Genomic DNA, 13,233 nt, shown 5'->3' with positions numbered 1-13,233 from the left:
ATGAAGTACAAAAGGTTTCGTTATTTGAACACGTGAAATAATCGTTATTTCTCCAAACATGAAAATTTTGAAAAAAAATTTAATTTTGGCTATTCCGAAATTTCGCGAGGATCACGAATTTCTGTTATTGGTCAACTTCAGAAGTAGAAGAATTGCTTCGACATTTTAGCTCCAACAGTACCTATTTGATTTTATTTTATAATCAAATTTAAGCTCAAAAAATGAACTAATCAACTGCAGATTAGCCTTTGAAATTAGATCAACCTTTTCTAAAGACTGCTGATACGGAAAAGTCCAATCTTTTCAGCTATTTTTTCTGATGGTAAAATAATTGACACAGATAATTATGATGCGTTCTCAAGCCGCCCAGTATATCTGCTATGAAAAACGTTCGTTAATTTTGCAAACTGAAGCACGAACAAACTTACAAAAAAAATTGTAACTTATTTGCCCCGTGTCTGTTACCTGCGTATTGAACTCGGCTGAAAACTTGTGAATTAAGAAAGGCATATTTAAGAAAGGCCGCGTGACAAAAAATTTAGGTCACTCTTCTTACTAACTGGGTCTCAGAAAAACAAATGGTGAAGTTTTATAATTAATGTTCTAAACGTTAAATCGCAATAAAAATAAGCATTTTCTTCATTTCAAATTTTTGTCTGCGTCAAATTAACCATGTATAATTATGAAACCTGTTTATTTCCGCTGCCTCAAGAACATTTTTTCTGGTTATGTTGACACGAACACTCATTTATTTCACAATGATTAATCAATAAGAGACAAACCATTTCAAATTGTTAGATTAGATTTTGTATTGTAAGTCTATCTAAATGAATTTATTTCTATCAGCTATTTTAAATCAAGAATTAAATGGAAGTCTAAATGATAAAGTGAGAGTTGGCTTCATCATAGGAGTCTTGTTGAGCTATTTTAAATCAAGAATTCAATGGACGTCTAAATGATAAAGTGAGAGTTGGCTTCATCATAGGAGTGCTGTTGCATGGTGGCGCACTTGATCTTGATGTTTTGAACGGCACTTGGCCAGTCGGATCCCAGATTGAAACTGGAGTAGACATACCAATATCTAAACGACAAAAACTGTTGAGTGGTTTAACCATTAAAAAAAGCAAGTCCAATTTTAAAAACTCGATCAAAATCTAACACGTTATCATTATAGCCGATATAGTCGGACTGAACAATTTCCAAAAAAAATTCTTTTTCTTGAATAGCAGTGATCTCAGGCTTTTCCTTATTAGCTTCAGATAATGGACGCTTTCGGCTGTCAACTCGTGAGCCGAAACGCTTCTAAGAGCGACAATTCAGAAAAAGCGACAACTAGTAACGCTTTATTTCATGTTTTACATGAAGTAAAGTATACTAAGCGACCAGACTCACGCATGCCTAATGTAGCAAACGGAGAACAGCCCGGCTACTAGTCAACGGTGAGATAGAAGCCAATTCCTTTCTGATTTTTGCCTGTTTCAAATCGAGGCTAGTTACAGATTGTCGCCCAACCCTGTCTGTTATTCCGTCAGCAGAAAAATTTTTGCAAAAAATTTCAGAAAGATGGTTGATTCAGGAGTATCCTATTGACCTTCAGATTAATTTGTTGAATAAGACGTATCAAATCACCCAATTTCAGTTACAGCAACTAACAAGCACCTTTTTTTATCGAAGGTTCAAAATGTGTCCCAAAACAACGACTAATAAAGAGTCAAAAGCGGTGTCTACGACATTTGAACTTTATTCTTTGCCGAACCTAATTTTGCCACATTTTCGACATGAATATGCCGCCAAATTAGTAAACTGAAAGACTCAAAACTCAAAAATCAAAAAGAAATCATTTAAAAGGAAACAACTAAACTACGATCTGAAATTGGAATCTTAATCATCCAAAACGTATTGCCATTGTCATTGGCGCACAATAGTTTTTAAAAAAAGAAACCGAAACCAAATTTTTTTTGTTTGAAAAATCAACGAATCCATCCTTATACTAACCAATCATATTGTTTACTTTTTTTTTCTTTTTTTTGGATTGTAAGTTCCAAAGAAAAAAAACTCAAAATCATTTTTTTTGTTACAATACAATTACGAGGGTTCCATGTAATCAAAGGAATTACACTCCTTGTACTCCTTACCACCAGCGTCTCAGACTCTCAGAGTCTCCTTACACTCCATGTAATCAAAGGAATTTTTGTCTGACACGTCAAAACGTGAATTAAGTTTAGGAGACATAGTCAATTAAAAATGAATTCAACCTATGATGCTGTTTATAAAGTCATAGAAACAGACGTAGAAATTTTAGCAAAAGCAATTAACCAAGCCATAAGCGATTCCGACGAAGTACAGATCATAAACGATTTCTTAACGGAATTGAAGAGCTTGCTTGATGATGCCAATAACGAAACAGTCAAGATAATACGCACCGGAACGGACCAGCAAGACTCAATCATTGAACGATTGAAAACTTTGAAAGTTTTGTACCGAACGATCCAACTACGCTTCTTTAAACTCATCACGAGTAGCCAGCAACGTCTCGACGCCTTCAATAATACGACAAGCCTTGGAAAATCTTCCCCTTCGAAGCCAAACGGAAAGTTTAACCCGTAGTACCACTACACAAAACGTTACCATGGACCAGGACACCCCGAACGATTTGCCACAATTTTCAGGATTGCCAGCAATCTTAAACGCTACTTCAAACCACAGATCAAATTCCACCCAGGACAATTCAGGACTCCTACTTCGCCCCGGATCTAACAGCGACGCCAATACCTTGGATCATCGTATTCATCAACAACAAACAGAAACTCTTGGAACTCAATCTGCCCATGGAACTCACCTCCATCCTCAGTCAAACCTCTCATTGCAGCAGCCGAACGCCGACTTGTCACAAAGTTCAAACTTTCAACCGAAACCACCCAGAAGCTCAACTTCAAGGAACGACTATAGAATTGAACAATGGAACTCAACTCCAAATCGACAATCAGCAATTGACAGCAACAGTGGGACAAAGACCGAACTCAGAAGCTCAACTTCATGAAACGTCACCGCACTCCAACCCTGGAACTCAAATCCAAGTTTTCAATCAGCAGATGAACGCACCAGCAACCCGACAAAGAAATGTTTCAGCGCCAATATTTCTTCCGACAGCAACTTCAAAAGCAGCTCAGAGTCAAATGATTGGACAGCAAATCACACACCCAATTCTTGCTCCCCAGACAGCTAGCCCCCCACATCGACTATACCAGCCTTCAAGCCAACAACAGAACCAGCCTTCAAGCCAACAACAGAACCAGCCTTCAAGCCAACAACAGAGGACACATAATCCGAATAGCGCCTTTAGACCCATCTTGACGATTGGAAATCAGAATTCAACCAATCATCCCCCCACCAACGTGTTCAGTGGACACCAGACGACAGCTAAGGGTATCACAAACATCAACGGAGTACCGATACCAGCACAACCAGCACTACTGCCAACAAACCAAGGAGATCAACGAACAGCAACAAATTGGACCTCCAGCCAGCCGACCCTGACTCACCAGTGTACACAACCTGCCATACGATCGTACCAGGAGGGGTTTCTGGGAACCACGACAGCATACAACCCTACGAACATGCCGACATCATCAACAACAGCCTTCACTCATGCAGGCTGCAGGGGACCAACAGGAACAACTCACCCAAATATCAACCGACCTCCCCCTCATCAACATGCAGTCCATCAACATGCAGCACATCAGAACCAGCCGACTTATTTTCCGATTCCGACCAACCTTGGAACAGCACCGACAGACCACAACTATCATCAAACGATCTCGAAGACATTCAGGAAATCAGTGCCCATTGTCAAACCATTCATATTCGACGGAGAACCTGAACAATGGTTAGATTGGATAGGACTGTTCAACGCAACCATCAACAGCACCGACATGAAAAACTCGGAAAAGATGACACATCTGCAGAAACTTGTATCCGGAGATGCCAAATCTCTCATCCGAGGATATGGATGCAATGGAGCAATGTATGACGCAGCCCTTCAGCGACTGGAAAACGATTTTGGTAACCCGACGAAGATAGTTACATCCTTCCTTCGACGACTCGACGCCATCAGCGGCCCCAATCTACGACATACCAGAAGCTACAAGGACCTCGCCAACTTCCTACAGACAATGGTCGATACAATCACGACACTTGGATTCCAGCACGATCTACACTCTACGACAAATGTCCAAACAGTTTTGTCAAAACTGCCTACCCCTTGCCGACTAGAATGGACTAGATACAATCTGCAATGCAACATCAGACAACCATCACTCATCGACCTCACCAATTGGTTCAACATTTACGCCGAAGCATGCAGCGATTTGCCGAGCAACAGCAACAACAACAACACCAGAAACAGCAGCAGCAGCAACAACTACAACAGCAGCAACACTCAAGGATCATCATCCAACGGTCACACCCACCAACATGGACCATCGGATCACCGCGCCAATCAGAACAACCGGAACCAGCAACGCAGCCAGCAGCAACATAAATCTGGACAAAAGGATCAACGACGAGATTTTTGCCCGGAGAAACGCAATTGCCAGTACCTTGGAAAATGCCAACACTTCATCGCAATGAACCCAAAGGACAGATTACAGCATGCCAGGGACCTACAACTATGTTTCAACTGCCTCAGCCCCCACAACTTCGCCGACTGTCAATCAACGCAAACCTGCCGGACGGACGGATGCAGTAAGAAACACCACACACTTCTGCACAACATCAGCACCTACAACTCGATGACACAGAGGGAGACAGCCAACCGGAACTCCAGACAACATGACGACACCACCAACTGCAGCACCAGCATAAGCAGAAGGAAATCAACTCGCCACATTCCGACCCTGCCAATAACGATCTCTCATGGCAAACATAGAGTTCATGCCTATGCAATGCTTGATTGTGGAAGCAAACTGACATTGCTTAAATCATCAATCGCCCTCCAACTCAAACCAGATCAGCAATTAGACGACACCATCCAGCTAAACCAAGCACTGACATCATCAGACACAGCTTCTACAAAGATGACGATCGCGATTGGACCCTACAACCAGCAAAAGCAGCCATTTCAACTAAATGACATCGACGTCATAATGGATTGGAACCTTTCCCAATTCAACCCTGAACTCGTCAACTCAATCTGCCAAAGGAACGAGCCGCTTCAACACATTCGGATAGCCACACTGCCCTCGAAAGAAATCGGAATCATCATTGGATGCGATTTCGCCGAGCTCGTGACACCTTCAGAAGTAAACCATTCAAAACAAAATGTGCCTATTGGATGGAAAACGCCACTTGGATGGTCTCTCTGTGGACGAGACAATGCAGCGACACCCAACGACATCAACACAATCAACTTCACGACAGACGATACACTGTTTCGCCAAGTAGCTGAATGGATGAAAATGGACGCCGAAGGGATTTCAACTGATCAACGCAGCCTCTCAACAGACGACAAGGAAGCTCGCCGCATCTTGGAATCTTCAACAACCCGCTTGCCCAATGGACACTACGAAGTTGGAATGCTTGGGAAACGTGGACAACAACTGCCAAACAATAGATGGCTTGCCCAGAAGCAGCTCGACAACCTTCTCCAATGACTGAAGAGAAACACCGAGATGGCACAGAAATATCAAGAGACCATCGACACCGACTTGCAGAAAGGTTTCATAGTCAAAGTTGATGATTCCCACGAAGACTTAACAGGAAAATGGTACCTTCCTCATCATCCAGTGACAAACATCAATAAACCTGGCAAGGTACGCCGAGTCCTTAATGCATCGAGCATCTACAAAGGAGTATCACTCTACAGCAACCTACTAACTGGACCAGACCTCCTCACAAACCTTACTGGAATCGTTATGCGATTTCGCGAGGACCAAATCGCTATTTCTGCCGACATTGAAGCAATGTTCATGCAGGTCTTCGTGAGCCCAGAGGACCAGCCGTATTTGCGATTTCTGTGGAAGGACAAAACGGGCCAACCCGCAACCTTCCAATACACCCGCCACATCTTCGGAGCTACCGACTCACCATGTGTTGCCTGCTACGCCACTCGACAATGTGCGAAGGACAATGCCGACAAATATCCAGCCTTGGAGCAAATCACAAAACGCAACATATACATGGACGACCTATACAAAGCCGTTTCAACACCGACGGAAGCGACACAGTTAATGAACGACTTCAAAAGATGTTCAGCCTTGGAGGTTTCAACCTCACAAAATGGACCTCAAACTCTCAACAATTCCTCACAACAGTCAACGAGAACCACTTGGAAAACAGCGACAGCCTCACCAGGAAGGAACGACCCCTCGAAAGAGTTCTTGGAGTGAAATGGAAACCAGACACGGACGTTTTTCTTGTGGAAGCAAAGAAGTTTCACGCCATTGACAAGAAGGACTTAACGCAGCGCAAACTATTGAAGTTTGCTTCTTCAATCTTTAACCCGCTTGGAATTACGATGCCACTGACAATTCGACTACGACAATCACTTCAACTTGCCTGGAGTAATGGACCTCAATGGGACAAACCTCTAAACCTGAAGCACTTAACAGAGCTTAACGATTGGATAGACAAGCGAAGCCAATTCAACGACATCTGCCTGCCCCGGATTTACTTCAAACCAAAAACGAAGATACTGGAAACCCAATTCCATGTATTCAGCGACGCCTCCGAACTTGCCTTAGCATCAGTTGCTTACCTCAGAATCAGATACGACGACGACACAACGGAACTTAAGTTCGTCATTGGAAAAGCCCGAGTAGCACCCATCAGCAGAATGACAATTCCAAATGTCGAGCTTCAAGTCGCCACTAACGGAGCTAAACTGTCTCGTTTCATCAAAGAACAACATGACATACGAATCGACAGTACGACACTATGGACAGATAGTACAACAGTTCTTCATTGGAAAAAATCGCCGAATCAACAACACCGGATCTTCATTGCCAACCGCCTGAATTTCATCATGGACTCAACATCTTCACTAGACTGAAGATACGTGCCCAGCAAAGACAACCCTGCAGACGACGGAACACGTGGTTACAAAGCATGTGACATGACTACCGATTCACGATGGATCAAAGGACCAGACTTCTTGTTAAGATTATCATCAGATTGCCCTAATCACCCGCCAACACAACCTACAGCCGATATTCATCTGACTCAGATAATTATGATGCGTTCTCAAGCCGCCCAGTATATCTGCTATGAAAAACGTTCGTTAATTTTGCAAACTGAAGCACGAACAAACTTACAAAAAAAGTGTAACTTATTTGCCCCGTGTCTGTTACCTGCGTATTGAACTCGGCTGAAAACTTGTGAATTAAGAAAGGCATATTTAAGAGTGGCCGCGTGACAAAAAATTTAGGTCACTCTTCTTGCTAACTGGGTCTCAGAAAAACAAATGGTGAAGTTTTATAATTAATGTTCTAAACGTTAAATCGCAATAAAAATAAGCATTTTCTTCATTTCAAATTTTTGTCTGCGTCAAATTAACCATGTATAATTATGAAACCTGTTTATTTCCGCTGCCTCAAGAACATTTTTTCTGGTTATGTTGACACGAACACTCATTTATTTCACAATGATTAATCAATAAGAGACAAACCATTTCAAATTGTTAGATTAGATTTTGTATTGTAAGTCTATCTAAATGAATTTATTTCTATCAGCTATTTTAAATCAAGAATTAAATGGAAGTCTAAATGATAAAGTGAGAGTTGGCTTCATCATAGGAGTCTTGTTGAGCTATTTTAAATCAAGAATTCAATGGACGTCTAAATGATAAAGTGAGAGTTGGCTTCATCATAGGAGTGCTGTTGCATGGTGGCGCACTTGATCTTGATGTTTTGAACGGCACTTGGCCAGTCGGATCCCAGATTGAAACTGGAGTAGACATACCAATATCTAAACGACAAAAACTGTTGAGTGGTTTAACCATTAAAAAAAGCAAGTCCAATTTTAAAAACTCGATCAAAATCTCATTATAGCCGATATAGTCGGACTGAACAATTTCCAAAAAAATTCTTTTTCTTGAATAGCAGTGATCTCAGGCTTTTCCTTATTAGCTTCAGATAATGGACGCTTTCGGCTGTCAACTCGTGAGCCGAAACGCTTCTAAGAGCGACAATTCAGAAAAAGCGACAACTAGTAACGCTTTATTTCATGTTTTACATGAAGTAAAGTATACTAAGCGACCAGACTCACGCATGCCTAATGTAGCAAACGGAGAACAGCCCGGCTACTAGTCAACGGTGAGATAGAAGCCAATTCCTTTCTGATTTTTGCCTGTTTCAAATCGAGGCTAGTTACAGATTGTCGCCCAACCCTGTCTGTTATTCCGTCAGCAGAAAATTTTTTGCAAAAAATACCAGAAAGATGGTTGATTCAGGAGTATCCTATTGACCTTCAGATTGATTTGTTGAATAAGACGTATCAAATCACCCAATTTCAGTTACAGCAACTAACAAGCACCTTTTTTTATCGAAGGTTCAAAATGTGTCCCAAAACAACGACTAATAAAGAGTCAAAAGCGGTGTCTACGACATTTGAACTTTATTCTTTGCCGAACCTAATTTTGCCACATTTTCGACATGAATATGCCGCCAAATTAGTAAACTGAAAGACTCGAAACTCAAAAATCAAAAAGAAATCATTTAAAAGGAAACAACTAAACTACGATCTGAAATTGGAATCTTAATCATCCAAAACGTATTGCCATTGTCATTGGCGCACAATAGTTTTTAAAAAAAGAAACCGAAACCAAATTTTTTTTGTTTGAAAAATCAACGAATCCATCCTTATACTAACCAATCATATTGTTTACTTTTTTTTTCTTTTTTTTGGATTGTAAGTTCCAAAGAAAAAAAACTCAAAATCATTTTTTTTGTTACAATACAATTACGAGGGTTCCATGTAATCAAAGGAATTACACTCCTTGTACTCCTTACCACCAGCGTCTCAGACTCTCAGAGTCTCCTTACACTCCATGTAATCAAAGGAATTTTTGTCTGACACGTCAAAACGTGAATTAAGTTTAGGAGACATAGTCAATTAAAAATGAATTCAACCTATGATGCTGTTTATAAAGTCATAGAAACAGACGTAGAAATTTTAGCAAAAGCAATTAACCAAGCCATAAGCGATTCCGACGAAGTACAGATCATAAACGATTTCTTAACGGAATTGAAGAGCTTGCTTGACGATGCCAATAACGAAACAGTCAAGATAATACGCACCGGAACGGACCAGCAAGACTCAATCATTGAACGATTGAAAACTTTGAAAGTTTTGTACCGAACGATCCAACTACGATCAAAACGATACGAGCGTACCCTCAACAACACTGCCACGTCTTCTTTAAACTCATCACGAGTAGCCAGCAACGTCTCGACGCCTTCAATAATACGACAAGCCTTGGAAAATCTTCCCCTTCGAAGCCAAACGGAAAGTTTAACCCGTAGTACCACTACACAAAACGTTACCATGGACCAGGACACCCCGAACGATTTGCCACAATTTTCAGGATTGCCAGCAATCTTAAACGCTACTTCAAACCACAGATCAAATTCCACCCAGGACAATTCAGGACTCCTACTTCGCCCCGGATCTAACAGCGACGCCAATACCTTGGATCATCGTATTCATCAACAACAAACAGAAACTCTTGGAACTCAATCTGCCCATGGAACTCACCTCCATCCTCAGTCAAACCTCTCATTGCAGCAGCCGAACGCCGACTTGTCACAAAGTTCAAACTTTCAACCGAAACCACCCAGAAGCTCAACTTCAAGGAACGACTATAGAATTGAACAATGGAACTCAACTCCAAATCGACAATCAGCAATTGACAGCAACAGTGGGACAAAGACCGAACTCAGAAGCTCAACTTCATGAAACGTCACCGCACTCCAACCCTGGAACTCAAATCCAAGTTTTCAATCAGCAGATGAACGCACCAGCAACCCGACAAAGAAATGTTTCAGCGCCAATATTTCTTCCGACAGCAACTTCAAAAGCAGCTCAGAGTCAAATGATTGGACAGCAAATCACACACCCAATTCTTGCTCCCCAGACAGCTAGCCCCCCACATCGACTATACCAGCCTTCAAGCCAACAACAGAACCAGCCTTCAAGCCAACAACAGAACCAGCCTTCAAGCCAACAACAGAGGACACATAATCCGAATAGCGCCTTTAGACCCGTCTTGACGATTGGAAATCAGAATTCAACCAATCATCCCCCCACCAACGTGTTCAGTGGACACCAGACGACAGCTAAGGGTATCACAAACATCAACGGAGTACCGATACCAGCACAACCAGCACTACTGCCAACAAACCAAGGAGATCAACGAACAGCAACAAATTGGACCTCCAGCCAGCCGACCCTGACTCACCAGTGTACACAACCTGCCATACGATCGTACCAGGAGGGGTTTCTGGGAACCACGACAGCATACAACCCTACGAACATGCCGACATCATCAACAACAGCCTTCACTCATGCAGGCTGCAGGGGACCAACAGGAACAACTCACCCAAATATCAACCGACCTCCCCCTCATCAACATGCAGTCCATCAACATGCAGCACATCAGAACCAGCCGACTTATTTTCCGATTCCGACCAACCTTGGAACAGCACCGACAGACCACAACTATCATCAAACGATCTCGAAGACATTCAGGAAATCAGTGCCCATTGTCAAACCATTCATATTCGACGGAGAACCTGAACAATGGTTAGATTGGATAGGACTGTTCAACGCAACCATCAACAGCACCGACATGAAAAACTCGGAAAAGATGACACATCTGCAGAAACTTGTATCCGGAGATGCCAAATCTCTCATCCGAGGATATGGATGCAATGGAGCAATGTATGACGCAGCCCTTCAGCGACTGGAAAACGATTTTGGTAACCCGACGAAGATAGTTACATCCTTCCTTCGACGACTCGACGCCATCAGCGGCCCCAATCTACGACATACCAGAAGCTACAAGGACCTCGCCAACTTCCTACAGACAATGGTCGATACAATCACGACACTTGGATTCCAGCACGATCTACACTCTACGACAAATGTCCAAACAGTTTTGTCAAAACTGCCTACCCCTTGCCGACTAGAATGGACTAGATACAATCTGCAATGCAACATCAGACAACCATCACTCATCGACCTCACCAATTGGTTCAACATTTACGCCGAAGCATGCAGCGATTTGCCGAGCAACAGCAACAACAACAACACCAGAAACAGCAGCAGCAGCAACAACTACAACAGCAGCAACACTCAAGGATCATCATCCAACGGTCACACCCACCAACATGGACCATCGGATCACCGCGCCAATCAGAACAACCGGAACCAGCAACGCAGCCAGCAGCAACATAAATCTGGACAAAAGGATCAACGACGAGATTTTTGCCCGGAGAAACGCAATTGCCAGTACCTTGGAAAATGCCAACACTTCATCGCAATGAACCCAAAGGACAGATTACAGCATGCCAGGGACCTACAACTATGTTTCAACTGCCTCAGCCCCCACAACTTCGCCGACTGTCAATCAACGCAAACCTGCCGGACGGACGGATGCAGTAAGAAACACCACACACTTCTGCACAACAGCAGCACCTACAACTCGACGACACAGAGGGAGACAGCCAACCGGAACTCCAGACAACATGACGACACCACCAACTGCAGCACCAGCATAAGCAGAAGGAAATCAACTCGCCACATTCCGACCCTGCCAATAACGATCTCTCATGGCAAACATAGAGTTCATGCCTATGCAATGCTTGATTGTGGAAGCAAACTGACATTGCTTAAATCATCAATCGCCCTCCAACTCAAACCAGATCAGCAATTAGACGACACCATCCAGCTAAACCAAGCACTGACATCATCAGACACAGCTTCTACAAAGATGACGATCGCGATTGGACCCTACAACCAGCAAAAGCAGCCATTTCAACTAAATGACATCGACGTCATAATGGATTGGAACCTTTCCCAATTCAACCCTGAACTCGTCAACTCAATCTGCCAAAGGAACGAGCCGCTTCAACACATTCGGATAGCCACACTGCCCTCGAAAGAAATCGGAATCATCATTGGATGCGATTTCGCCGAGCTCGTGACACCTTCAGAAGTAAACCATTCAAAACAAAATGTGCCTATTGGATGGAAAACGCCACTTGGATGGTCTCTCTGTGGACGAGACAATGCAGCGACACCCAACGACATCAACACAATCAACTTCACGACAGACGATACACTGTTTCGCCAAGTAGCTGAATGGATGAAAATGGACGCCGAAGGGATTTCAACTGATCAACGCAGCCTCTCAACAGACGACAAGGAAGCTCGCCGCATCTTGGAATCTTCAACAACCCGCTTGCCCAATGGACACTACGAAGTTGGAATGCTTGGGAAACGTGGACAACAACTGCCAAACAATAGATGGCTTGCCCAGAAGCAGCTCGACAGCCTTCTCCAACGACTGAAGAGAAACACCGAGATGGCACAGAAATATCAAGAGACCATCGACACCGACTTGCAGAAAGGTTTCATAGTCAAAGTTGATGATTCCCACGAAGACTTAACAGGAAAATGGTACCTTCCTCATCATCCAGTGACAACCATCAATAAACCTGGCAAGGTACGCCGAGTCCTTAATGCATCGAGCATCTACAAAGGAGTATCACTCTACAGCAACCTACTAACTGGACCAGACCTCCTCACAAACCTTACTGGAATCGTTATGCGATTTCGCGAGGACCAAATCGCTATTTCTGCCGACATTGAAGCAATGTTCATGCAGGTCTTCGTGAGCCCAGAGGACCAGCCGTATTTGCGATTTCTGTGGAAGGACAAAACGGGCCAACCCGCAACCTTCCAATACACCCGCCACATCTTCGGAGCTACCGACTCACCATGTGTTGCCTGCTACGCCACTCGACAATGTGCGAAGGACAATGCCGACAAATATCCAGCCTTGGAGCAAATCACAAAACGCAACATATACATGGACGACCTATACAAAGCCGTTTCAACACCGACGGAAGCGACACAGTTAATGAACGACCTTCAAAAGATGTTCAGCCTTGGAGGTTTCAACCTCACAAAATGGACCTCAAACTCTCAACAATTCCTCACAACAGTCAACGAGAA

At 43.1% G+C, this 13,233-nt stretch overlaps 2 protein-coding genes across 4 annotated transcripts in view; both read right to left on the bottom strand.

Annotated features, from left to right (window-relative positions):
- LOC134841414 (bridge-like lipid transfer protein family member 1) overlaps window positions 1-13,233 on the bottom strand; it is a 469,521-nt gene that overhangs the window by 444,771 nt on the left and 11,517 nt on the right. The window lies entirely within an intron of this gene.
- The window catches only part of LOC134841669 (protein mono-ADP-ribosyltransferase PARP4-like), a 109,368-nt gene continuing 103,622 nt past the window's right edge, over window positions 7,488-13,233 (bottom strand). Inside the window, exon 33 of the mRNA XM_063857704.1 lies at window positions 7,488-7,962. Coding sequence (XP_063713774.1) covers window positions 7,833-7,962 — 130 coding nt within the window. The 3' untranslated portion in view covers window positions 7,488-7,832. The remainder of the gene's footprint in view (window positions 7,963-13,233) is intronic.

Source organism: Symsagittifera roscoffensis, chromosome 3, assembly GCF_963678635.1.
Source record: "Symsagittifera roscoffensis chromosome 3, txSymRosc1.1, whole genome shotgun sequence".
In the NCBI taxonomy this organism is placed as follows: domain Eukaryota; kingdom Metazoa; phylum Xenacoelomorpha; order Acoela; family Convolutidae; genus Symsagittifera; species Symsagittifera roscoffensis.
The sequence above is the reverse complement of the archived record's forward strand: the minus strand, read 5'-3'. Positions and strand labels throughout refer to the sequence as shown.